Genomic DNA, 26,389 nt, shown 5'->3' on the forward strand with positions numbered 1-26,389 from the left:
ATAGCCAACTCCGCCCCCATCTCCCAGCAGCCCCTGCAGCCGCCCTCCCCTCGGTGTGACGGGTGGAGCTGGCCTTCTCCCGGTCTCTAGTAGTTTCCGTGCAGCTGACGCATGCTTGTCGCACAGCTGGGCCGGGTGCGTCCTACGCAGCAGCCGCAGGGCCGGGTGCGTCCTACGCAGCAGCCGCAAGCCGCGAGCCGCGCTGCCCGTGCCAGACGGTTCCCGGCGGGGGGCTGGGGCGGGACTCCGGCACCGAGGTGCGGCCGGGCCCGCGTCAGGCTGGGGCCCGACCCAGGGTGCTGAAGTTAGGGGGCTCCGATAGGGCTTCCCGGGCCTGCGCATCCAGATAGCCCTGGGCACCGGCCTGCGGGGGCAGATAAGGCTGCGGAAGGAGTCTCGCTGCCGACTTCAAGCACCGCCCCGCGGGCTCCGCTGTCACCTCCGAGAGCCTCCCGCCCCCACCCCCAGGGGTCTCCGCCACAGGGAGGGGCTGCTGGTTCCTTCTGCCTGACTCCTTCTCTCCTGCAGCCCGGAGAGGCCTGCCTGACGACTGACGAGTTGCCATGGCATCCTACTACGAGATTCTAGATGTGCCGCGAAGTGCAACCGCTGATGACATCAAGAAGGCGTAAGTGCCTCCGCTGTGCATCAGAAAACCTCCCACTCCCTGCCCCTCCCCCCAGCCCCCGAGGCCCTTCAGAGTGACTCCCGCAGGGAGCGAGGAGACCCCTGGAAGAATAGAAAGAGGAAGTCCAGAGAAAGACCAAGTTGTGTTGGGAGCCGCACTGTGGTTCTTTCTCCAGTGCCCTCCCCTAGATGTGGGCTTTCTCAACGTGCAGCTCAAAGATGCCCAGGCTCTAGGAGGAGGGTCAGTGCTCCTTGGTGCTGGTCCAGTTAGGGTCAGGGTGGGGGCATTCTCACCCTGGCATTGTCTGCTCATCCTGTGGTCCCAGCCCTGGCACAGAAGGGAGAGAGGAGAGCTCCAGGAAAACAACAGAGCAACAGAGTAGCCTCAGCAGCTGGGGTGGACTGGGTTACAAGTTGTGAAAGGACAGTGGTGGGCCGAGGGAGAATGAATGGCTGGTTCAGTTCCCTGGTGGGAAGAGCCTGACCCTCCCCTTGCTCGCATTTCCTGCAGGTATCGCAGGAAGGCTCTACAGTGGCACCCAGACAAGAACCCGGATAATAAGGAGTTTGCTGAGAGGAAATTTAAGGAGGTGGCTGAGGCCTATGAAGTGCTGTCCGACAGTAAGGCACTGGGTCAGGACAGGGCCCAGCACAACCCCTCCCTCTACTCATGCCCGTCAAATTCCTTCCCAGAGCTAAGCCTCTGCCACCTGTCTCCATGCTTTTTTCTAACTTGGCATTTAAGTGCCCCCCTTCTATAGGAAGAACTTTGTCTCCTCCCCAGAGTCTGGAGAGTGGCATGCATCCTGACCAGGGAAGGGAGCGGGGCAGGTGACCAATGCGTGTGAGCCCGTCTGCACCAGGCCTTGATAATTTCCATGGGTCCTCTCAGACAACCTGTGGGGCAGGTGTTCTTACCCGCATCTTGCAGGCAAGTTGACTGAGAGAGGTGAAAAAACTTGCTCAAGATCACACAGAGCTGGAATATGAGTCGAGGTCTGTCTTTTTTGTTTTGTTTTGTGGTGCCGGGGATCAAACCCAGGTCCTTGCACATGCTAGGCAAGTACTCAACAATTGAGCTGTACCCATGGCCCCGAATCTGTCCTTTATTCATTTATTCGAAAACTATTGATTGGATTTTTACAGTGACAGCCATTAATTAGGTACTGGAGTGGACAAGCAGGCATTGCCCTTGTCCTGAGGGTCAGTGAAGATAGATACTAATCACAGAGTTATAAGCCTGTGAAGAGCATTTCAAAGTAGAGTAGCAGGGTGATGTGATAGGGAACAATGGGCACCTGTGTTATGGTGGTCTCAGAAGGTCTCTCTGAGGAAGTTGACCCTTTGGCTAAGCCCTGACTAATAATAACATAGTGATAATTAACTGACATTTTTTATTTTGTGCAGTGCTGAGGATTGAATCCAGGGTCTCACACATGCTAGGCAAGCACTTTACCTCTGAGCTATACCCCCAGCCCCCAGGCAACATTTACTGAACACTTGTTATGTATCAAGTATTGTGCTAAACAGTTTACATGGATTATTTCATTTAATCCTTGCAAAAACCCTAGGAGGTAGTTGCTATTGTCCATTTTACAGATGAGGAACCAGCTGTGTGAAGAGCTGAGTTGCTGCTAAAACCCACAGCCTGTGTCTCCTGGACACCCTGCTACACCCTGCTCTCCCAAACTTCTGTCTCTGGGCGATCTTCTGAGGGCCATGCTAACCTGGGAGGGTAGGCCATCATCCCAGAGGGAGGGAGAAGTGATCAGGTCTCTTTTTTTCAGAGCATAAGCGGGAGATCTACGACCGCTATGGCCGAGAAGGGCTGACTGGGGCAGGTAGGCAGGTCTGGGGATGGAAGTGGGTCAGGGAGGAAGGGGGAGGGCAGACTCCTGCCATGATGCTTTCTCTGAGATTCCTGGCCATGCCTTAGGTGGCACCTCTGGCTTGAGGTGAGACACACACCTTAAGCCTCTTCCTCATGCTGCCTCTCCTCCAGCAACTGGCCCTTCTCGGGCAGAAACCGGTGGTGGTGGGTCTGGCTTCACCTTCACCTTCCGAAGCCCTGAGGAAGTCTTCCGGGAGTTCTTCGGGAGTGGAGACCCTTTTTCAGAGCTCTTTGGTGAGTGGACTCAGATGTGCTCAGAATGGCTCAGCTTCGTCTTTCAGGGCTGACCCCCATCAGCTGGAAGGCCCTTAGGCAGGAGGCTGAGAGGGAAGCTGAATTCCACAGGCAGAAGATTTTGTGCAGTGGGCCTGTGTCCAGTGAGGGCTGGGACAGAACCTCACACATGCCAGAACCCACGTGACCCACTAGTGACACTTTACAGACTGGCCTTATTAAATGACAACAACAATAGCACATTGTTAGGCTTCCATAATAACAGCCATGAGAGCAAGGCTCAATGCATCATGTGACAATAATAGTAGCATTACACATAACACCATATACTAGTTTTTGAATGATTACTGTCAAGAATTTTACATCCCCCAGTCCTCTTCTGAACCATGTTAGAGGTGAGTAATTTTAATCCCCATTTAAAGATGGATAAACTAAAAAGAAAGAAAAATTGATAAACTGAGGCACAGATAGCTTGCTTAAGACTCACACCACAAATGACAAAGCCAGGACTCCCTGCTGTTCTCGCCTGTCATCACGTCATTCTTACTTGCCTATATACGTGGAAGTAGCCGTCTGTCCTTCCTGCTGTTTCCCACTCCCTTCTTTATTGTGAACAGAACTAACCAGCGAGCATTTTCATATACTACCTTAAAAAGGAATTTATTTTGTGAAGAAGTCCAACCAAAACAACAAAAAATCAGAAATGTATCCAGTTACTTAGCAATTTTTATTTCTAAACTTATAAGCAAAGTTCATACATTTTGGGGGGAAATCTGCTCGCCAGTGACTGTTGCTCTGCTTTCTTGTTGCAGATGACCTGGGCCCCTTCTCAGAGCTTCAGAGTCGAGGCTCTCGACCCTCGGGCCCCTTCTTTACCTTCTCTTCCTCCTTTCCTGGGCACTCTGGTAAGTGTTGCCCCTTCCCACTTTTGGAAGCTCCAAGCCCTGGAATCCCAGCATCAACTTGTCACTTTTCCAAGCCTGTGCCCTATATGTAGAGCCCTACCTCTGGACAGCTCTGTGGAAGGCCTGAGGTTCCTGGCCTTTGGTGTTTGTGGTGGTCAGTGCACAGCCTCCCCTTAACAGCCTCTACTCTGCCTGCTTCCTCCCAATGCCAGACTTCTCCTCCTCGTCTTTCTCCTTCAGTCCTGGGGCTGGTGCTTTTCGTTCTGTTTCCACGTCCACCACTTTTGTCCAAGGACACCGTATCACGACACGCAGGTGAGAGCTCCTGATAAGGCCATGTGGGTGGAGAGGTCTGAGGTTGAGGGGTGGAGGTGGGAGCTGTGTACAAACAGAAAGTGTGCCCCGTCCACTGTGGTGACCAGAGTCTCTACCAGTCACTGAATTGTGCTGTTTCTCCCAGAATCATGGAGAATGGGCAGGAGCGGGTAGAAGTGGAGGAGGACGGGCAGCTGAAGTCAGTCTCCATCAACGGTGAGGGGTGGCTCCACTAACCAGTCCCTGGCAGGAAGCTCAGCCTTGGCCCCGTCAGCCCCCTCCCCACATTGACTCCTCTCTGAATTCCTGTGGGGCCTGGGCCCTAATTTCAGTCATAGACCAGATTCTCAGGATCCGAGATGACCACAGGGGTAGTAAACAGATCTGAGACCCAGCTAATCACCATCACATTAGTGGGGTGCCTTACATTTGCAGAGCACTTTACAACTTTTAAAGCATTTGCATGTATATAGTATCTCCTGTATTCTTAAAGCATCCAGGAGGACAAGCACAGCAGGTAGTATTTGCCCAGTTTTATTTGAAGAGACTAAGTCACAGCATGGTTAATGACCCCAACTTCCAAGTAGCCTTTGGTGCAAGACTCCTTCCTGTCAAGCGAGGGATAAAATAAACCAGGAACCAAACTCAGGATGTGGGATTCCCAGAGCAGACACCACCATACCCAGCTCCCCCAGGATTGTAACCCCATTGCTAACCTTGCTTGCCTGTGATGCTAAGCACTGTGTGCTGAGTACTTTACATAGATTGTCCTAATCAATCACTGGAACAATTTGCATATGTAGGCATGGTTATCATTCCCATTACATAACTGAGGAAGAGAGGCACAGGGAAGTTACAGAGCTTTCCCAAGGTGACAGAGCTGTGACCTGGTGGAGCTGAAAACCTCCCTTGCTCATAACCACTACCCTAAGGGCTGATGCATGCAGGCCAGTTCCAGAGTGAGGCTGTAAGTAGTCTGGGCCCTCACTGTGTGAAGAGATGGACCTGAGTCTGGAGCCTCATGATGATTATGACTCTTGCAGGTGTCCCGGATGACTTGGCACTGGGCTTGGAGCTGAGCCGTCGGGAGCAGCAGCAGTCAGTCACCTCCAGGTTGGGGGGCATGCAGGTCCGGCCAACCCCTGCCTCACGTCCCTCTGATAGTGACCTCTCTGAGGATGATGAGGACCTGCAGCTTGCTATGGCCTACAGCCTGTCAGAGATGGAAGCAGCTGGGCAGAAACCAGCAGGTGGGCGGGGGGTGCAGCAACGACGGCAGGGGCAGCCCAAGGTCCAGCACCAAGATCTGGGCGTGGGGGGGACCCATGAGGGTGCAAGGGGTGAGGCAACCAAACGTAGCCCATCCCCAGAAGAGAAGGCTTCTCGCTGCCTCATCCTCTGAACACCAGGCCCAGATTGACTTGACTCAGGTCTTGACTTGGGGTCCGACTGGCTGTCAGGAAAGCTGAGTGGAGCATGGCCTGAGTTACAGCAGCCCATGTCCCTCCACGTTTCCCTCCCAGGCCTGCTGCACTCTGGTGTGCATTTGGAATTTATTGTGCTCAGCCTGGGGCTGATAGGTCCCTGGGTGAAGCCCAGGTTCGGGGCATCAGGGCTGTGGAAGGGCTGAGGACGAGCCCAGATGCACTTGCTGGATGGGGAATTTCTGAGTGGCATTAGTAGTTTGGTTGGGCCTTTTGTGCCAGGTTTTCTGTCACCTATGTTGCCAATTGTGTCAAGGAAGGAGGACTTGGCCTGGGGTGCTCTGAGCCCGAGTTGACAGCTGCCCTGGGCAGCAGTGCAGGCTGAGCAGCATCTGCGCCCTCTGGGTCCAACTGGCCCCGCTGATTTCTGTGCAGTGTTGAGCTCTGACTGTCTCTGTGCTTCCCTTCTGGTGCTGCTCTCCTTTCTCCCACTCTGCTCTCTGCAACTCCCTGCGGGCCACATCGCTTGCTTTCACTGCCGTCTGGCTAGGACTCCCTTCTCCTTCCCTTCCCAAGAAGCCTCAGTGTGCCCAGGAAGATGCTGGGGCCAGTGGGGCCATGAGGTCTTCTGAGGTCTCCCCTCCCGCTAGGGGAGGCTAGCGGGGTGGGGCGGGAGCCTCTCAGCCATCCAGATTCGGAACCGGAGTCCACTCCTCCTCCCTTCCTCTTGCTGCCTCAGCCTGCCCCGGCCCAGGGACTAGGCAGAGGTGAGGCTGGCTAACCCTGGAGAGGTGGGATAGGGCCAGGGTGACCCAGGGGGAGGCCTAGGTGGGGACTGGATCCCATACTACTTTCCCAACATGCATCAGGGCTCAGGGAAAGGCCACAGGGCCAGCCCAGGTGTGCATGCTCAGCTCCATCCTCCACAGCTTGCTGCTGACCCTCTCTCCTGTTACCCGCCCCCACTCTCTCCCCAGATGTGTTCTGAGCTGGATGTCCAGGATCCACAGTCGCTGCACAGTTCCAACAGGACAGCACCCTCCCCCAAGCATTGGGAGGGGACACTGCATTCCTCTCCCTCACCCATGCCAAGTGTAGAACCGGGGCCTGGGTGGTGGGTGGGGACCGGGTGGGAGGCATCAGTAGTCTTAGCCTGTGAACTCTAACCTGGGTGTTTGCTGCTGTCTCTTGGGGACTACGAGTCCCAGAATGCAATGCACCGACCACCTGTCTGATAAACCTAGCTGGGAGAAGTGGCACGTGGTGCGAGGTTATAGAGCTGTGCTTCTTGGGATATGTAGTTCCGGCATGGCCGGCTTGTCACTTGCTCTAGACGGGGAAATCTTGTCTTTTGATTTGTTTGTGGCAGGATGGCTAGAATGTGGATGAAGGGGGAATGACCTGAGCCTCAGTTCCCCTGACACCTTGCTGGCCCTGGGGATGGAGTGGGCAGGTCAAGGACCTGCAAGGTCTGAGAGAGGTTCTTTTTCTGCAGGCAGACTGGGGTCTGAGGAACAAGCCAGGGGGGCAGCAGACTGAGGAAGCAGGGCTTGGCCCTGGAAGGCTGATGGGCGTGGGCTGGCAGAGCTTGGAAGGGGAGGCCACCCTTGCGGCGTGACAGGAACGCCAGGCATGCTGCTGCTTGAATGGCTTTCTTTGGCCTCTGACCCTGCTGCCCATTCTTTCTGTCCAACATCACAGACAAGCTGCCTCTCCTCCTCCCTGCCTGGGGAGCCCAAGGCCAGGGAGGGGACTGATGGAGTGGGGTGTCATCAGCCCCTGTAGCACTGAGCCTCAGAGACCTATCAAAGCCAGCTGGGCTGAGCTCAAGTCAGGAGGGAAACTGGAAGTCAATAAAGCTGTTTTGAGAGCTTGGTAGTGTGCTGTGTTCCTTCTTTCCTAGGTGACTCATGAGGGACCCTGTGGGACAAATGGCCTCAGGCCTCACACCTCCTTTTTGCCCAGAGGACTGGAGGTGCAAGCCTTGCCAGGTCTCCTCTCTGACATGTTGCCCTCCCCAAGTTTGTGGTTGAACCCTGAGGATTGCTTACCTTCCTGGTCTTTTCCTATTTCGGTCCCACAGTCAATTTTCCCCCATAGCAGATGTTCCTCTTTTGAGGGAGCCACCCAACAATATGCCACAGCACATTTAGGACCAGACTAAGTTAAGACTTAAGACTGGAAGCACGAGAACTGCAGGAAGCCTAGGACACATGCTAAGCCCCTCGGCAGGTTCCTTGTCTCACAGCAGAGGTGTGAGCTGGGGCGCCTGGAACAGCATGAGTCCTCGCATGCTGGCCTCAGGCCCCAAGCCGTCAGGTCTAGGTAGGAGAGAGCCAGCTACCCTCCCGGCTGGAGAGCCGTGGGACAAGCACCTTTGTATTATCCTGCAGGGCACTGTGACTTGCCTCTCTGCATTCCAGGAGAGTCTCAGCTTCAGCTTAAATAGCCAAAGGGCTTATGATGTATATTTCTCAAAGTAAAGAAGTAGCCTGCTCTGAAAGAGGGATTTCAAGCCTCTAGCCTCAAAAAGTCTGCCAGAAGTTTGCAAAAATGGCTGTCTTCCCTGCTTCCACTTTGAGATGTTGAGCACATTGGAATTGCACCCCGGCAGAGTGGACAGATGGCAGGGGCTCGTTTGTTGGCTCCCCACTCAGATGGTGTTTGCTCTGTGAAACTGAGCCTCTGCATGGGTAAGAGGCCCTGACTCCTATGGCTCTGTGTCTACCACCATTGTCCAAGGCCACCTATGGCACACAGGTGAGGGTTCCTGGGAGAAGGAATGCCAGGAATACCCTAAGAGGGGAGGCACCTGGAAACTGAGATGAGACAGAAAGAAGTATCCCACCCCCGCCCCCAGATACAGAGGTCTTCCTGGCACCACCGTTGGAGTGTGCCATAGAATCACCTCCACAGGGCCTAACCTTAGTCCTGCACCATATAAAAGTTATTCCCAAGGACAAAGGGCACAAAGCAGCTGCCCAAGACCTGGGAGGAAAGGCAGCAGAGAGGTCAAGCTGCTGAGTCTGGTCTCAACTCCACCACTTACAAGGATGCATCACCTGGGCCAGTACCATGCTGCAGCCTCTTGATCTGCAAAAGAGGCTAGTCTTGGGTAGGGGCTTGTGAAACACCTTGGAGACTGCCAGTCACCTAGAAGCACAAGGTAAACAAGGACTGCCCCTTGGGTATGCCCAACACACCACTGTTCAAATGGAGGAAAGCTGACCTCCGGGCCCCTGTGTCCCATCACTCTAAGGAGACATAGGAAGGCTGTGGCTGGTCTGGAAGGAGAGAAGACAGAAGCGCATAGGAGTCAGGGTTGCAGCTGCACAGACAACACTAACTTTATTCACATTGATACAAAAGTAGATTTTTCTAGAAATGCTCTCTTGTGCCAGAGGAAGAGGTTGATTGGCACATGACAGGAGGGTAGAGAGAGGAGGCCCTGGGGGCAGGGAGGAGAGTCCCTGTGTGAGGGTCAAGGCAGCAGGCCAGCAGCAGCAGGGCTGGGAAAGCTGGTGCACCCCACCCTGCTGTGTGAACACAGCAGGCTGGGGGAATACACAGAGGTGTCAGGAGCATCCAGAACCACAAAGAGGACCCAGGGAATTCAGGCAGGAGAAGGCTTGGGTAGATTTGCTGCCTACATCCTCTCCTCTCCTCCTGGCCACTGCCACCTCCTCTAGCGGCTGCCCCAGCTCCGGCATGCGTGAGGCTGGACAAGCGTGCCCTTCCCACTTCCCCTCGCTTACACGCTGCTCTTGGAAGGGCTGGGGGTGCCCAAGGGGGACCAAGGTGGTGGGTGGGGCTGAGGAGTAGGTACAAGATAGATGCTCACACAGGCAGAGGGAACAGAGGCTGGGCTGCCCACTAGGAGGCTCTGGGGGTTCTCATTGGGGTAGGGCCTTGAGGATGGCGTTCACCTCCTCTGCCACAGCTGTCAGGGCAAATTCAAACTGGTCCTGGGGAAGGGCAATGACAAGAGAGTCATGGGGTGACCTGGTGTTCTTGCCATGGTTGAGGGGTGGTGCTGGGCAGGTCACTTGGGAAGAGGAGAACCTCCCAGGAAGGTAGAGCCAGAAAGGAGAAACAGGCCACTGCTGCTGTCCCCAGAGTGGCTGACATGGCTGCTAGGGAAGGGGGGCAGCTAGGGTCAGGGCAGGAAGGCACAGTCACCTTAGAGCGGACAAGGCCAGGTCGCTGATCACGGACATGTTCCAGAGTGGCAGCAATGTCGATCTCCTTCACTCCTGGAGAAAGGGTGGGAACCAGGGCTGCTCAGGGGTGTCCAGAGGAAGCTAGGCATCCAGAGGTGGGGGTGGCTGGAGGATGGGGCAATGCCGGGAAGCCTGACAGCATGCTCCTCCATAAGCTCCCAGGCACCTGGTGCTGGGGAGCCTTGAGCCAGGGCCCTGGAGCTGCAGCACTGTGGGATGGTCCTTACCTTTCGCCATGCGGTTCAATACCATGTCAATGAGGATGTAGGTGCCAGTCCTCCCTGCACCATCACTGAAACAGGAGCAGTTGTTGACAGGCTTAGCCGAGGGGCCCAGCAGAATGAAGGAGGGGTGGAGGAGACCTGGAAGTTTGGGCTGGGGACAACACTGGTTGGTCCATTAGGGTGGGCCCGGGAGGGTGCCAGTGAGCCATGGGTGAGAGAAAGGTCATAGTGCCTGGGCCCTAGGGCTTGGACCAAGAGAGGGGGATAACCCAAAAGGAAAGCCATGGCTCTGCCCTGTGGAGGAGACAGCAGTGGAGAGTGGGAACAGTCCTCTCTAACCAGGAGCCAGGCTTTTGTTTGGTCAACTTTCTGTGGAAAGGGTCACAAAGAGTCTCTGTCACATTCTCTTTTTTCTTCTTCAACCATTCTTAGCTCATGGGCCATTAAAACAACACAAATAAAAACAGGCTGTGCCAGATTTAGTCTGTGGATGGTAGTGTGCCAGTCTCAAGGGGACAGGCAGGCAGTGTGCATGGGATATGTACAGAGGGTGTAGGGCCAAAGAAGGGTGGGAATTAGGAAGACTCTAGTCCAGGGACCCTCCAGCCTGGGCTGCCCTGTGCCCGTGGTCCCCACCCACCTGCAGTGCACGATGATGGGGCAGGAGCGGCCCCGGTAGCACTTGTTCACCTTCCTGCAATGAGAAATGGATGTTAGGGCCAGTGGGCACCAGCAGCGAGGAAAGGGGAGGCCAGAACATACCTGTTGGCTTCGCCTTCTGCCTCCCCCCACCCCAACTCCCTGGTCCAGGGAAGAGGGTTGGACAAAGAAGTCAGGGCTGGAAGCAAAGAATCAAGAGTTGGTGTGGGTGGCACTGAGCTTGCCTTGTCATTTAAGAGCTATGTGCCCAAGCTATGTACCTGGATTTAACCTCTTTGAACCTCAGTTTTCTTACCTGTAAAATGGGGGATATAATAACAGTAATCTTTTCCTTAGGGTTCTTATGATGAGCACAAGAAACAATCTATGTAAACAACTAAGTGCAAGATATGGCACACAGTGCAAGCTCAATTAATGAGAGCAACATTAATAGCTGCCTCTGCTGGAATCCAAGGGGGATAGGCTTTCTGGTGACTCCAAGGGCATCAGTCTTTTCTGCCCCTCTGCCATCCTCTACAACCATGCAGGCCACTCTCCTTTTCATTCAGACTCCAGTCCTCACCAGAGTGACATCAGGTCATAGACTTTGTCTGGCCAGGGGAGGAAAACCACTCATCTCTGAACATTGGGCTGCTGCCCGTCTCCCTGGATCAATGTCACCTCAGCATGGACATTCTGTGGCTGGGTTATATTCAGAATTAGGGTCCACATGGACTTGGACCTTTGACCCTTCTCTCTGCCCCAATCACAGTTCAGCAAAAAGCAGGGGTTTCTCCCTCCCTCAGTGGCCTCACCTAACCTTCCATTGTCCCTTATGACCTTCCTGCTTCGAGAGTCACTGGCAGACTCCTGATACCCACTCTAGGTCAGGATCCAGAGGAATTTCTTAGGGGTCAGATTGTTTCAGGAGAAACTTGGGACTTAGTGGTCCTCCAGCTAAGGGACCAGATGACTTTGAATGATTTTACAGCAGCCATGTGACTTTCTGGCATACTGGTGGGTGCATCAGAAGGCTTGGTTTAAATGGTCATGAAATGGTTTTCAGCTGGTTCATAATAATGATAATAAATAGTCTCTGGAATTAACTGAGTCTATGCTATGTACACTAGATTTTACATGTTTTATCCTTTTAAATCTTGCAGCAGTTCCCTAAAGTATGTGTCATCAGCCTCATTTCAGCAGTAAGAGAACAGAGGGAGGTCAAGGGACTTGCTCCCTCAGCTTCTCTCCCTTGCTCCCATTCTGGGGATTGAACCCAGGACCTCGCGCATGCTAAGGCAAGTGCTCCACCTGACCTACATCCCCAGCCCTTCTCAGTTAGCTTCTGTCCCAGCTCCCACCCTGCTCCAGGGAGTTCCCAAGACAGACACCCTCCTGTTCTCCCTCTGACAGCCTCAGTCCTTTCTGTACCCTTGCCCCTGGCTTTCCCAGCTGAAAACATGTCTTGATTTTTCGGTCCGTGCAGCAGCCACACCTGCCAATGACCATTTTTGTGACTATGCAAATAGAGTGAGAATACTAGCTGCAGATCACAGAAGTGACACTGGTGTCCCTAAGGGAGAGACGGAAGGAAGAGACGGAAGGGAGAAAGAGGCAGGGCAGGAAGCAAAGCCCAGTGGAGAGAGAGGCGACAGGGAGGGGAGCTAGAGATGACGTTTGCCCTTCTCCAGGGAAGCTAGTAAAGGAGGAGACAGCCACACAGAGGCAGGGAGAAAGAGGAGTGAGATCGAGACGGCAGGACCAGAGTGAAACCAGTCACCGGCTGGGGATGGCGCAGTCAGACAGGGCATCCGCCCTGGCTTTGGGCGAGAGAGTGGCGGAGGGGCGGCAGGGGTCAGGGTCTGAGGCTCCAGGTCTGACCTGGGGCACCAGACGAAGCTGGAGGGCGTCGGGGACACCGGGGAGTCCGGCCGGCCCTGCTCGGGTGCTCCTTCAGCTTCTCACCTGCGGAAGTCCAGCAGCGGCCGGGTGGAGGCCGGCGTGCCCTCTGCCGGCCAGCTGAGGAAGTGGAACTGCGTGAGCGTGCGCGTCTCCTGGGTCTGTACGTTCTTCAGGTAGAAGCTCCGCACCAGGAAGTCCTCGCACCAGATGTGCTCCGACACCAGGTTCACCTGCCCCGGACCCGCCCAGACCTGAGCGCGGGCAGGAGCCCGACCTCCTTGGCCTCTCGGATGCCCCCCAGTCTCCAGAAATTCTTCGGGCAATGTACCACACCGCCCCACCTGTCCCAGCTGTCCCCAAGAACTCTGGCTGCCTATGTCCATGTATGTACTACTCAGGACAACTGGTGACTTTTCCACCCAGACACAACTATTACTGTGAGCTTTTGGAGGTTGGAGCTTCCTGCTCCTTCTCACAGGTCTTCCAAAGTGTGCTACGTGTTCATGAACTTTGATGAAAATCCATAATATTTCTATTCAATTTTTTTCTTTACCCATAAGCAGGACCGAGAGAAGGCTTAATGATAATGAAAAAAACTACAAACCAGGATCATCTGGCCATGAGAAACTTCTGTTGTGTTCTTGATATCCCTTGTCTTACAGGGACTCACTTTCTTCCATTTGTCTGGAATCTCTTTTACCTTCCCCTTCTTTGCCTCTGTCCCCTCTCCCCATACCTATCTATGGTCTCTCCCAGTGAGAAATTTTTTTTTTTTTTTCTATTTTACATAAGCAACATGTGTGACTGGCCATGGGGAAACTCAGAGCTCAGTTAGGTTCAGTTAAAGCAGGTCCTACTCTCTGACTTTGGGTATATTTATTTTCTCTGTCTCACATCCTCAGGGCTCTTAGCTTCTTATCTCAGTTTCTGTGGGGTTTTATTTCTATAGTTTAATCTTAAGTCCCAATAAACACTTTTTGACCTAGAACGGGACACACAAATAGACATATATGTATATTTAGGTGTGTATATCATATATATATGTCTGTACACATGCATTCATATAAATACATGAATGACTAGGCCATCATCCATCTGCCCTACTCCATTCTTGTCTTCCCCTTGCTGTGGGGGCCCTGCTGACCTCATATACATGATACAGAGAGGAGCCCTCATCTGGCCAGTAGCGGTCACACTGCTTGACGCCATCCTCCACCAGTGGGGTCAGCATGACGATGACAGTGCAGCCGCTCTCCCATACCATCTGTGAACAGAGACCCAGATAAACTGAACTCTAACTTCCCCCTCTAACCTGGCTGGCCCTTGCTGGCTACAAAGTCCCCTGATCCCTAGAGGTCCCTCTGAGAGCCCACCTGCCAGAAGTCTGCGATGGTATGGGACAGCGGTCCCTGCGTAGCTATGTAGGCTGGCATTCTCGGGTCGTGTTCAATCTGGGGGCAGGGAAGATATATCAAGAGCCAGAATAGGCACGGCTACTATGGAGAGGCTTGGCCAAAGGGACTGGGTCAGGGAAGACTGAGAAGCCCCTATTTCCATGCTAGAATGCCAGGCCCCACAATTCCAGGGCCTTGGGTGAGGTGGGAAGTGACCACAGGGAATGAAGTCAAGAGAGGCAGGACACAGATGGGGTCGAGGGGGAGACTGGAGTCAGGGCCACTCACGATGGGGCTGGCATTGATGTAATCACTTCGAGAAGGGCTGCTCTCCACCTTCAGCTTGATGCGGGCATGGTCATCTGCACATACCCAATATCCCGCCCCAGATGGCCCTCTGGTCACTGGGGTCCTCGCACCTCTGCCACTCAGCCTGAGCCAGGAGCCCAGTGCCTTCCTCACAGCCCTTCAGAGGTACCAGCAGAGAGGGCGGGGCCAGGCTAGTCAGAGGGCTCACTTACAGGGCAGGAAGTCCGGATGGCGGTTCTTCTTGATGTTGCCCTCTCCCTGTGCAGTGGCACAGGAGTTGGGCTCTGCTTGGTAGGCACACAGGGCCTGCCACTCCTTGGCCAGGCGGTCCCGGTTCCGCAGGTGGTCCTCCATGTATGCCTGCAGGGCACCACAGTGTGGTTCTGGCCCACATTGCCAGTCCTCTTTCTCCCAACATCCTGTTCCCTCCCCACTCAGGACCCAAGCCCTGTCCTGACCAGAATCATGTGTCCCGTGGAGATGTCCATGTTGGCCTGGGCAGGCTCCTCGCACCAGGATGGCGTGCTGCTGTGGGAGCTGGGGCTGGCCTGGGCCGCATCACTGAACTGGGAGGACACACTGCTCACCCTCGAAGGCTCTGGCGGACCCTCTGCCCGGTTGAACAGGGACTTTGTGGCCATATGTTGGCGACACAGGTCCTGCAGAGGAAGGATGAGGTGGGGCCCAAGGCCTTTCAGCAGGGGCCTGGATTCAAGTCTGGGTTTCTAGGCACATCCTTGAACCCATCTCCTCTGGGGGTCTTCCATCCCAGCCTTCATCCTTGTCAGGGTTTTCTGCTTGCATGTGGCTTATGACAACCTCAGATATTACAAGGTGAAATCCCAGAACCTCAGAATCATAGCAGTGGGAAGAAACTCTGGAACCATCTGTTTCATGTGGGAATTTCCATTCATTCAAAAATGCCCCCATGACACCTGCTGGGGCCTCTCCAGTCTCTGCCTGGACATTCCCAGAGATGGCAGCTCACTCTTCATTGCACGCCCACCTTCATTCCATGCAAGACTCAGACCCCAAGACCCTTGCTCTTCCTCCCCTCAACAACCTTCTGGGACTGCACACCTGGTACTCAAAGGTTGTGTCACCATGGGCCCCCTCAGGCCCCAGGGCTGCCAGGCGCTCCTTGTCCCGCTGCCGCGAGTGCTGGCGCATACACAGAGCCACTGCCAAAGCCACTAGCAGCCCGGCGACACCTGCCAGGGCTACCAGAGTAAGCAGCACTGAGCGCATGGGAGAGGTGGTGTGGGCTGGTCGGGGAAGGACTGCGGCTGCCTCCTCCCTCTGTGGGAACAAGGCCAGAATCAGGGAGCGGGAAAGTGGTGTGTGTGTCAGGGGTAGAGTTAGGTGCTGCTTGTCACCTGTGCCCCTGATCCTTGCCAGGACATTTCCTGGGACAAAGCTGCAAGGGCATCTGGGCTCACATCCTCCTTCTCAATCCTCATCAGACCAACTCAAGTCTCTATGCTGTGGGTGACCTCCTCCAGAAGGATTTCCATAAAGAGACGGACATAGAGAAGTGGGGAGGGAACCAGCAGAATGGAATTTTGGAGTGAGGCATGAGTGTTGGATGCGGACTACAAACATATTTTGAGTATTGTGTTTCTTCTGTGCCAAGTATTCTCTTGGAATTTAGAGACTTTTTTCCATAGGCCAAGGGCACCTCAGTTCTTCCCAGCATAGGCCTTCCTTTAAAAGGTTGGTCTCATAGGGAGAAGCCACTGGGGGCCATCTTCTGGTCATAAGAGGAAATGCATGGGGAGTGGCTGGTTGGCAAAGGGGGCTTGCCAGCCAGATAAATGAGATTTCTACTCAGTTGTCCTGTCAAGTTTGCCTCAATCTCTTGTGGGCAGTGTCAGCCCTCATGGGTAGCGCCTACCTGTCCCACTCCTGTCTGCAAGATCTGGAGCCCTGTCTGCGCTTCCAGTTCAGACTTCACCAGCCCTGCAGGGAGGACACAGGTCAGGCTTTCTCCAGCCCTATGTGGTCTCCACCCCATGCCATGCTATGTCAGGTGGCAGGCAGGGCCCAGGTGGCAGGCAGGGCCCAAATGGCATGTGGGCTTGGGGTATATAAAGGAAGCACCAGCCCCAGGGCTGGATATTAGGACTGGGTCCAGGGTCAAGCCTGGGCTTGAGGTTGGGGGGTGGTATTTACCAGCTTGCTGGGTCACATCCGCCAAAGACAGGTTCTGTTCATTGTGCCGGATGCGAAAGGTGAGGGCCGGTCCCACCACACTGCCAAGTAGGTGCTATGTTACTGCCTCACCTACCCTAGACCCCAGGCTCTAACAGAGCCTCTCTCCTCATTAAAGGATGGGGCTGGAACAGATCAGGGATGCCCTACAGTGGTGTCCGATGACAGGGAGATAATGGATGGGACCAGCAGCAAGACTAAGTGTGGCTGTACCTTTAGTACAGCTGGGAGCATCTTGGACCTCAGAACTTGTTTTCCTTTCCTCCCTCCAGCCACTGCTGGGCTCTTGCTGCTTTCCAGACCCCTGCCACTACCCCATCAAGATACCGGCCCCACCTGATGTTGATGAAGCTGCCTGAGGACATGTGCACATGTTCAGCCAGGATCTCCAGCAGCTTCACTCCTGCAGCCAGGCTCAGGGGTCTGGAGGTGGGTAACAGGAAGAGGAAGGAAAGTGGGGATGTTCTCAGTCACTTTCTTAAAACAAGCTACCTCACAGGGATGCAGAGCTGACTACCACTTCCCTATCTTTTTCACATCTGGATTTCTGCTCTTGCTTCCTGCCAGGTGGACCAGCCCAACCCAAAGGAACTGAAAGACTTTCCCAAGCTGGAGCCCTTACTTCTGGTCAGTGACGATGTAGCCATACTCCTCTGCTGATGGCCGAGCTAAAGGTTGTCCCATCACTGTGGGCTGGATTTGGCCTGGTGAACTTTTCTTCTCCAGCAGGACAGGTGTAGTGGAGGGACTTGCAGCTTTGGGGGGCTCAGAAGGCACAGGGTTCAGTAGCTGCTGGTCTTTATTGGAGATAGGGCTGGCAGTGGGGTACCCGGGCAAGGAGGGTGTTGGGGGTGGAGGTTCTGCAAAGTCTCCACCCTGCACCTGCTCCTCTGTGGTCTGTTAGAAGAGAGGATGGAGGTGTAGGCTACAGACTGGAGGGGTTTGGGGAGGGGGCTTATACCCTGAATGCTGAGCTCTCCACAGTGGAGCTTAAGACCTATTTAACTTTGTACCCCCAGGGCCTGCTACAGTGCTGGGTTTGGACAGTATATCCAGAAAATGTGAGTCAAGTGGATGAATGAATGAATAGAATATTGAATGAGTAAACACGATCTGTAATAATCCATGGGATGGAGCTGGAGGAGTGGGAGGAAATTCTGGAGCCAGAAAAGCTGGAGTGAGGCTAGAAGATGAACAGCAGGCAATGTTTTTTAGACTTTTGTTCAGCTACAATATCTTAGCAGTCTGACACCTAAAACAACGAGAAGCAGAGCTCCTCCAGCTACAGATGGTCAGGAGCCTGCCTTCTCTCAACTCCTCCCTTGCTGCAGGAATCCCCAGGGAATAGTCTGAAAGGATTTTAGTGAAAGAGGAATGAATCGAGAATTCTGGTTTCTAATTCCAGTTCTGCCAGCAGCTTGACATAAAACCACAGGCAATGACTTGAGCTCTCTGAGTTTCTGAGGGATTGGAGTATACAGATTCGGGGTCCCAATTCTGAGATTTAGGTTTCAACAAGGGAGTGTATCACCATGGGACATTTACAGGTCAGGGAGGTGCTGGGAACTCACTTTCTTGACATCAGCTCCAACATTCACAACCCCTCCTGTAGAGACAGGAAAAACAAGAGTCTGTGGGAAAGGGCCAAGGCCAAGGTCCACACAACACAGGCTAGACAAGGGGCTGGAGCACCTGAGCCTGTTCTATCTGCTGTGGCCTTGATCCTGTTATTTGGTGACCAAGACTCTGTTGATGGTCCCATTCTAAGCACGGCCCCATTCCTCTTTGCTCCTGCCTTCTAAGGCTTTGCTTTCTTAACTTCTCCTTTCATCACTGACCATCTCTCTCTAAGCTATTCTTTGTTCAGTTCTTCCTCTCCCCATCAATTTTTGACTTCTACTCACAGGCCATGCCCCTGCTCAGGTCCTCATTAGCACTGACCCATCCTTCATGTCTCCTCGTTCCCACTCACATCTTCTTTTGGATTCCTTTTCTATTACTTCCACCCTCTAATCTTTACCTAATCTAACTCCTCATTTCACCATCCTACCCCTTTGCTTCCTGCTGTTGGCTGAAAATTACACTGTGTCTCAAAAAAAAAAAAAAAAAAATCTCTCTTTCCTTGACCTTGACTCTGACTCTTCCCCTATCGGCTTCTCCATATGGTCTTGTGAAGTGGGGCTAGAAACCTCCTTGGAGTTGGGAGTTGGTGGTCTTTCTGCTTGGACACTCACCCAGATTTCTTCCTGTGCCTTTGGGTAGCAGCTGCAGCAGGGTAGAGAGTGTGGAAAGCTGCTCAGGGGTCAGTTGGCGCAACTCTACTCCATAGCCCGCAAGGACAGCGGCCAGTCTCTGCAGGGTTATGTCTGCTGGGAGCCAGACACAGAGCTTAGGGCAGATGGTGGAATGAACTGACTGGGAGGGGGGACTAGCACATCTAAGTGATTCTTCTTAAATAATAGGACACTGATGGCCTCCCTTTCCCAGCCCTTGTACACACTTTGGGGGAAAGACCTCTCTGGGGCCGATACTCCAGGCCTGCCATGGACATTTCAATTCTCCATCTGAATAGTAATGTCCACTCCATACCCCACAGTACTCCCATCTGTGCTAGTGCCTCCACACATCACCTTGTCAATAGACATTAGTTAAATGTATGAATGATTTTAGGGACACTTTAACAGATGCATGGGTAGTCAGGAAGGTGCCCCAGGGTTCTCCCAAAGCAGCCTTCACAAGCAGGGAGGTGGATGCTGAGGTCTGTTACCTGGCTGTACTGCTGGGGAAGAAGGCTTCTCCCCTCGACCCACTAGTCCTTCCTCCTCATAGCCCTCTGAGGAGTCTTCTGCCCGACTGCCGCCCACTTGCTCTGGCAGCCTTGGTGTCCTGGCCCTGCTGGGAACTGGCAATTCCTGGGCCAAGTAAAGCAATGCTGAATCCTGGAAAAGCTGAGCAGGTGAGGGCCCAGGAAGGTCCCCATAGGAGTGACCAGAATGGGCCCCAAACATGCCCTTGGAGGCAGTTCTGCTCAACAGGGGAGGAGCTTCAGCCTTGGGAAGGGGGCCAACACTGACCATTCCTGGTGAGCTCTCTGGGCTCCGGGAGCCATCACGGGAGCCAAACTGTGGAAAACCAGAGATACCAACCAGTAAGGGCAGAAGTCAGGGCTGGGGGATTGAAGTTGGGACAAGGGCCAGAGTCAAGGGCTCACCTGGTGGAACAGGTAGGGCTGCAACAAGGTAGGTTCATAACTCAGGGCAGGGTGGGGAGCCTGCGGGGGCAGCAGAAGATGCTCCAAAAGAGGGGGCAGCAACTCAGCCTGCAGAGGGGACAGTGGGGAGCCTGCCCCAGCTCCACCCCCACCCACTGGAGGTCGAGGAAGCCCCTGGGCAGCAGGGGCAGAACCAGTGGGGATGCCCTGTGATAGCAGCTCCCCAGCAGGACCAGGTCTCCTGGGCACCAAGCCAGATCTGGGGAGGAAAGCAAAGTGTGTGTGATGGTTTATGCGGCAAGAGGATAGAGAGCTTATGAGGAAGAGATGGTGGGGATCAGACAGGTGGGGTAAGTCTGACCTCTTAAGAAATGAGGTGGCCTCAGGGGAAAAGAGATGCACCAGAAGGGAATGGGAAGGGTCAGAGAGACAAGCCTGGGTTGAGGTACTGCCTCCTTGGTAAGCTTGCCTAGGTCCCTGAAACAGCTGCAGAGGCCAGGGAAGCCTATGGCTAGGATTGGACAAGGGCAGGAGGGGAGTGGGGATAGCAGCCTGGAGATGAACTGTGGCTGCAGTTTGCCCAGTTGTCCTTGTATGCTGGTTCTCCACGTGTATGTTCAAACATTCAAGACTGTCCCGTCACCCCCTACCCCTGCCAAATGCTTTCTCCTGAGTTCAGTGAACCTCACTGCTCTTCCTTCATTTTGCTGGATCTGGACACTGCCTTAGAGCCCTAGCCACGGAAAAATGGTGATACCTCCTTCCATAAACAAGTCCACATTTTTCTGTGGTACTGGGGATAGAAAGCAGGGGCACTCTCTCACTAAGCAACATCCCCATCCCTTTAATTTTTTTTTTTTTTTTTTTGAGGCAGGGTCTAACTTAGTTTCAAATAACACTTTTGAGAGTATTTTTAATGCTTTTTTTTTTTTTTTTTAGATTCCCAGGGTACGCTCAGCTCCTACTGGATATGTGAGCATGTCAGAGTGACCATTCCTGAATCTCTTTTATCTGTATTTCAGCCTGATAACCTTGGTGTTCTCTTCCCTTCCCCTCCCTTCTGACCATCAAGAAGACCACAGACCACCCAGCCTCAATATACTAAGGTTACTAAGAAAGGCTGCCTACCTGTCCCTTGGGCGGGGCTCTGGGGGGCGAAGCCTGGGGATGCGCTCCATCTCCTGGGAGATCACATACTGGGTGAGGTCATCATGCCAGGATAATCCTGTTGGGGCAATGATAGGGTGAGGGTGGTTCTAGAGTCTGGGGACTTAGTCACCAAAAGCCCACCCCCTACACTGCAGCATTGGGTTTGGTAGAGCAGAGAGGCAGTGGAGGAGGCTGGAGACCCACAGGATGATGCGAGCTGCCTCTTCTCACCCTTAGGTACAGTTTTTGGAGTCAGACTACTTGGGTTTGAATCTGCCTCTGCCACTGATGAATTTAGTGATCTTGGGCAAGTTGCTGTACTTCAATTATTTCAATTCTTTCCTATATAAGATGGGCATTTATACCTCCTAAGATTTTTGTATTAATTAGAATAACATATCAAATAGAATAGTGCCTGTCACATGATGAACTTCCAACAAATGCTATTATTATAGCTATTATTATTATTCTCCTAAGCCTCAGTTTCCTTATTTTTAAAGTGGGAATAACATAGCTCACAGTGTGGTTGTGAGGATCAGGTGCAGTCAAGGAAATGAAAGTGCTTAGAAAACTCTAAATCAGTGGACACACGCTTTAAACAGCTACATCCTCTCCTCTTCATGGTTGTCATCATTAGCATTCTCATCTTCATTGTCACCATCACCTTACCCTGAAGCAGATCTTCTGTTTGACCCTTACCTCATGAAACTGCTCTCAGGAAAGACCGGTCACCTATTCTAAAAGAATAATCTCCTACTCTCTACCTCCATTTTTTACTTCCATGTTCTGGATTTATAATCTGTGCTGCTCTTGACCAATATTCTGGGATCTGCCAACATCTCTATCTGCCTTCTTGCCTTTTAACATTAGATTAACTACCTGTGCTCCTCTTTAAAGTCAATTCCTCCACCTGAGCACTAGATTCCATTTCCTCTTACCTACTCAAGAACACCCTCCCTGAAACTTTCCCCTATTTTCTACATCATCATCTCCATTTTCTACTGAATTGTCACTATTAGCATAAAAACATAATGCAACTTCTTCCACCTTAAAAAATACGATTTGGTTTCACACTTCCCTTCAGCTATCACCCCATTTCTTTGTAGCAAGATTTCTTGACTTATCTACAATGAACTGTATCCAATTTCTTTCCTCCCATTCCCTCTCAATCTACTCTACTTAGGATTTTAATCCCAACTACCCTAACAAAGTTGCTCTCATCAAGGTCAGCAGTGAATTATGCTTGTGTAAATCCAGTGGCCAGTTCTCAGATCTCATTTTTCTTAACCTATCATCATCATTTGACAATGTTGATCTCTCCCTCCTCGATACCCTTTCACTTGGCTTCAGGGACACTGAACATTCCTTTTACCTCACTGATTTTCCTCCTACCTCACTGGCCTCCCCTTCTCAGTCTCCCTTGCTTCTCCTCCTCCTCCTCCTCCTTCTTTGCTTTCTCCTTCTCCTCTTCCTCTTCTTTCTCCTTCTCATCTTTTCTTAACATAAATAAGCTCAGCCTCAAAGTCTCTTTCCTTCTATGACTGAGTCTGGGTAAGAGTACCCCCTAAACTTACATGTTAGACTCCTAAGTTATCAGAGTCTGCCTGGTAACTGGTCATCCACTTAGGTCCTAACAGATTACAGATAATACAGCCCTCTGAGTCTGAGGACTGAACCTGCAGAGCCATTTGTAAAGGTGCAACTGATTTGGAGAACGTATTTTTGGCCTTAGAGCCCACATTAGAATATCAAAGGGAACTTGAGACTACTTCCTCCTCCATCTTCCCTTTCTCTACATTCTTTGTTGGGAAAGGTAATTTGGGCCTTGTGTTATGGGACACTTCATGGTGTAATCCAGGAAAAAGATTATTAGAATTCTCCAGGGCTTGATCTTGGTCCTCTTCTTCATATACTCTCAATCCTTTGGTTAAGCTATCTACCTTATAGATATATTTGCCATCTATATGCCAAAGAATCCCAAATTTATATCTCTATTCCAGACCTCTCTCTCAAAATCCTATCTTACATGCTTAACTTTCCATCCTACTTTCCACCCTAGACATAAACTCAACATATTAAAAGCTGAACACCCCCCAACTGCACCAAATTTGATTTTTGTGCAATTTGCCCCATTATAGTTAATGACATCTCCACTGATTCAGTTGTCTGGGCAATACAATGTGGGTATCATTTCTGATTCCTCTTTTTTACAGGTATATCTGGTATTTCATGAATCATCACCCTGATCCAACCTACACTCATCTCTTACCTGAGTTATTGTGGTAGCTTTCATTGGACTTCCTGCTTCAACCCTTGACTCTCTCTACATTCTGTATATTCTCAATACAGCAGCAAGAGTGACCATTTTAAAATAGAAGTTAGATCATGCACTCCTGTGCTCAAAACTCTGCAATGGTTTCCTCTTTAAGTCAGAGTAGAGTCAATGTCCATGCGTTTTTCCAAGTCCCTGCAATGATCTGCATCCCTTCCCCCATTACTTACCCAACTGTGTCTTCTGTTCTTCCTTTCCATCACTCCTCTCCCAGTCACGGTGGCATCCATGTTGTTCCTAAAACTTGTTCCTGCCTTAGGACTTTTTCTCCTAGTTGTTTGGTTTGCCTAAAACACTCTTCTCCTGGATAACCTCTTGGCAAACTCTTCCTTCTCCTTGCAGTGTGTTCAAAATTTACATATATTCAAAAAGTTTACTGTAACTTTCTATTTCACCATTTCATGTCCCTTTATTCTGTTGTAATATTCTATTGCACTTTCTAGCCTTCCCAAATATCCTATCCCTCACCTTCTAGTACACTATATATTTTCTAACTAATATAGTGTGTTTCTTTCTCTTATCCTCCATACATAAACCCCAAAAAACAAAGATCTTTGTTTTATTCCAGGTTACCTCCCCAATACCTAAATACCTGCCACATAGTAAGTACTCAATAAATACTTGTTGAATGAGTGAATTGGATGACTGGGGTGTTCTCCTGCCTAACGACCTTGGAATCTATGAGGAACACTCAGACAGTCTCAAGGAGTGAAATTGGACCTAAAGAGAGGGATGGTAGCCTCTTCCAGTGAGTTCAGAGTCCCGAGTTCAGATGAAAATAGCCAATCTCTAGGATTTTATCCTGCCCTGTCTTATCCCCTTCTCCAGCAAGATCTGGGAAGGTGAGGTGCTAGCAGTTGGTATGAAAAGAATATTTCACAAAGAGAAGTCTTTGGGTCAGGTGGTCCCTTACAACCCCACCCATATTTAACCAAGTTTTAATCTCTCTCCTTCAGTACACCCAGACCTCACCTTGAGACATGAGCTGTCGGAGCACACCTTGTAAGCGTTGGAGAACTGGAGAGGTGACTTGCAAAAGGGGCCGGGCCTGCCCCACTCCCACCTGGCACTGTCCAAACAAACCATCTAAGAGCACAAAAGTGGTATCAGAGATCTTGGACAAGAGGCCTTTCAAAGTCCAGGTTGCCAATGAACAGCAATGAACAGCACTCTCTCCACCTTCTCTCTTGTTCCTTAAGGTCAGAGCTCCTTATCCCAAGACTGTCCCTCTCCTCCCTTCTGGGATCCCCACTTGCTTTTTATTGCACTTCTCTGTCTTGTGAGTCCTATGCCTGGGTCTTACTCACCCTGAATACAGACTTCGAGGTGAGAGCAGAGTCTACGGTCAAACAGACAGCCTGTAGAGGGACAGGTAAGCAGAAGCTTAGACACCCATGCACAGAATAGTAGGATGAATGGAAAGGCAGGGAAACAGGAAAAACAGATGGGCCCATTCTTTCATTCTAAGAATGGCTTTAGGTTGGGAGAGAGTAGGAAAGAGGCCTAGAATCCTGAATAGAAGAAAGCATGAGATCTGGCTCTGGATTTTGAAGATCTGTGAGTCTGGATCCTTAAAAGCCTCCATTTGCTTTACTGAGAGTTGAGAAGCCTTTCAAGTTATGAGCAGAGTAGGGGCAGTGGTGGTGGAGGATAATGTATTTGTTCTCATAAAATTACTATGGGAGAGTTTTTGGTCAAATCCAGAAGGAAAAGTTACTTCCTCAAATCTTTAAAAGCCTCCTAAGTACAATAGCCTGGAACTCATTAGAGGCGGAAACTCTAACACACCTCCCCCGCGTTGGGGAGAGGGTCAGGATGAATGTGAGGCAGTGCTGGGCGCGCTGATCCAGACCACTGCCGCTGCCGCTGTCCGTGGTGCTGAAGCTACGAGCCTAGAGCAGCGAAGGGTTTGTCAGGAGGAGTTGCGGGAGAGGGAGGGGTTGACGGGGCGAGGAGTCTCCAGAGGACCTGACCCCTCCGCTCCATCTTGTTAACCCACAGCGTCACAGGAAGAACTCTGCGTTGGTCTCCAAGCCCGGGTGGGGAAAGAGGGCGCCAGATGGCGAGGCTGCGCCCCTTCCCCCACACGCCACCTTCCCACCCCCACCCCCGGCCCGTGAGTCAGCGCTGACAGTCTCTGTCCGCACAGATGTGAGTCAGCACCAGGCCTGACTGTGGGGAGGGGTACAGAGAACGACCCTCCCCTCTTCATCCTCTTCTGCTTCCTCTCCCAGCTGTCCCCCTCTTACAGGAGATTAGATCTCAGCAACTGGTCTCTCTAGACTTAAAGAGAAATCCTGGCCCTTTTCCCAGCCCAATCCTCTATTGGATTGCCTACCGGCCCCAGCTCTTATTGCTCAGAGATCACCCTTACGTCTCCTTCTTCCTACCTCCTCGCCCCTCCCCCTCTCATTTTTCAGCGCGGGTCACCACCTCCCTGGAGCCTTGGCAAGACTTGCTTCTCCCGAGGTCTTGTAGCCAGTCTTTAAATCCTTCCGCCCACATGCACCCCCATTCCTCCTCCTGAACCAGCAATCTTCTCCTGAGCCCACTTCTCTTAGGTCCCGCCCGCGTATTCCCAGCCCCACCTCCAGGCCTACGCCCCTTTCGTCCCAGGCGCCCTCTCATCTTCCTGGTCGCACAGTGCCTTCTCCACCCCACCCCATACACATATCCTACCTGAGCTTCTTACCTTCACGACACTTTCCCTCACCCCATCCCCGCACCGAGTTTTGCTCCCAGCCCCATATTGCCCCCACCCCCAAGTTTCCTCCTGACCGTGGGCACTAATGGCGCTGCAGCCTCCCGGGTGGCTGCTCAGCAGCAGGAGACAGACGAGCAGCCGGAGGCCCCCGGACCCCCCGGGACCCCCAGGCCGCCGCGGGCGCCGCATCCTTCCAAGCTCCTAGCACTCGCTCCCCCGCCAGAGTCGCAGCGACGCTGGCGGGAGCCTGCCAGAGGAGCCAAGGCGGGGCCTGCCACTCCCCACCCACCTCCAAGGCGGGGTCTACATGCCCCTCTCAAGTCATCTCGGCCAACCGCAGGCGGGTGGTGACGACATCTCCACCCCCGGCTCTTACGCTTATTTGCGTCAACGTGGCGTAAGAGCCCTGTTTTAGCCGGGTACCTATGCAACCTTTTCCTCCTGCAGCAAATAGTGGGCGCCTCACTAGAATTCCCACTTGGCCCATTCCTTTTTGATCGATACTCCTCTTTAAGGACCACGGCCTCTATCTATCTCCTACACCCAGGACTGCCGAAAAGGGTTGCAGTTCTGTGGGGGCCAGGGAAACTACGTGGGTTTGGGAAAATAAATCCTAAAACGAGAAGCGTAAAAGTGAATAGGAAGGAACTCTTACGTGTGTCTTCATTAGTGGTTCTGGCGTCATCCTTAAGGCCAGG

At 52.4% G+C, this 26,389-nt stretch overlaps 2 protein-coding genes across 8 annotated transcripts; one reads left to right on the forward strand and one right to left on the reverse strand.

Moving 5' to 3' along the window:
* Nucleotides 1–7,271, forward strand: DNAJB2 (DnaJ heat shock protein family (Hsp40) member B2). 4 transcript variants are annotated; one of them, XM_079135554.1, is made up of 11 exons: nucleotides 1–135; nucleotides 529–628; nucleotides 1,139–1,248; nucleotides 2,415–2,468; nucleotides 2,630–2,752; nucleotides 3,565–3,657; nucleotides 3,870–3,972; nucleotides 4,118–4,188; nucleotides 5,016–5,222; nucleotides 6,136–6,163; nucleotides 6,374–7,271. In XM_079135554.1, exons 2-11 carry the CDS (start codon nucleotides 564–566, stop codon nucleotides 6,492–6,494), a joined length of 975 nt encoding a protein of 324 aa, XP_078991680.1. In that variant the 5' UTR covers nucleotides 1–135; nucleotides 529–563; the 3' UTR covers nucleotides 6,495–7,271. The 4 variants fall into 4 exon arrangements, 3 of the variants coding, with proteins under 3 accessions (XP_078991680.1, XP_078991679.1, XP_078991678.1); XR_013763068.1 differs by having other exon boundaries at nucleotides 5,016–6,163; XM_079135553.1 differs by lacking the exon at nucleotides 6,136–6,163 and having other exon boundaries at nucleotides 1,139–1,260.
* Nucleotides 6,896–25,974, reverse strand: PTPRN (protein tyrosine phosphatase receptor type N). 4 transcript variants are annotated; one of them, XM_079135550.1, is made up of 23 exons: nucleotides 25,766–25,974; nucleotides 24,295–24,345; nucleotides 23,960–24,073; nucleotides 20,635–20,731; nucleotides 19,507–19,765; nucleotides 19,063–19,417; nucleotides 18,530–18,661; nucleotides 17,867–17,901; nucleotides 16,918–17,192; nucleotides 16,632–16,718; nucleotides 16,257–16,336; nucleotides 15,979–16,043; nucleotides 15,165–15,383; nucleotides 14,543–14,743; nucleotides 14,297–14,444; nucleotides 14,064–14,137; nucleotides 13,755–13,832; nucleotides 13,526–13,645; nucleotides 12,445–12,611; nucleotides 10,481–10,534; nucleotides 9,844–9,908; nucleotides 9,576–9,649; nucleotides 6,896–9,361 (listed from the first exon to the last, which is right to left on the reverse strand). In XM_079135550.1, the coding sequence occupies exons 1-23, from the start codon at nucleotides 25,878–25,880 to the stop codon at nucleotides 9,290–9,292; spliced, it is 2,937 nt and encodes a 978-aa protein (XP_078991676.1). In that variant the 5' UTR covers nucleotides 25,881–25,974; the 3' UTR covers nucleotides 6,896–9,289. The 4 variants fall into 4 exon arrangements, 3 of the variants coding, with proteins under 3 accessions (XP_078991676.1, XP_078991675.1, XP_078991677.1); XM_079135549.1 differs by having other exon boundaries at nucleotides 18,530–18,664; XM_079135551.1 differs by lacking the exon at nucleotides 25,766–25,974 and adding an exon at nucleotides 25,378–25,558 and having other exon boundaries at nucleotides 18,530–18,664.
* Between the last annotated feature and the right edge of the window lie 415 nt (nucleotides 25,975–26,389).

This window comes from Sciurus vulgaris (genome assembly GCF_902686455.1).
Source record: "Sciurus vulgaris genome assembly, chromosome: 3".
Classification (NCBI taxonomy): domain Eukaryota; kingdom Metazoa; phylum Chordata; class Mammalia; order Rodentia; family Sciuridae; genus Sciurus; species Sciurus vulgaris.

Bases quoted from the DNA above. Each gene is read 5' to 3' on its own strand.
- DNAJB2 (XM_079135552.1), top strand. From the start codon at position 564: ATGGCATCCTACTACGAGATTCTAGATGTGCCGCGAAGTGCAACCGCT. The intron at 1,249-2,414 runs GTAAGGCACTGG...TCTTTTTTTCAG, and splicing joins CTATGAAGTGCTGTCCGACA to AGCATAAGCGGGAGATCTAC. The intron at 2,753-3,564 runs GTGAGTGGACTC...TTCTTGTTGCAG, and splicing joins CCCTTTTTCAGAGCTCTTTG to ATGACCTGGGCCCCTTCTCA.
- PTPRN (XM_079135549.1), bottom strand. From the start codon at position 25,880: ATGCGGCGCCCGCGGCGGCCTGGGGGTCCCGGGGGGTCCGGGGGCCTC. The intron at 24,346-25,765 runs GTCAGGAGGAAA...GTCCCTCTACAG, and splicing joins CAGCGCCATTAGTGCCCACG to GCTGTCTGTTTGACCGTAGA. The intron at 19,418-19,506 runs GTGAGCCCTTGA...GGTTTTCCACAG, and splicing joins AGCCCTACCTGTTCCACCAG to TTTGGCTCCCGTGATGGCTC.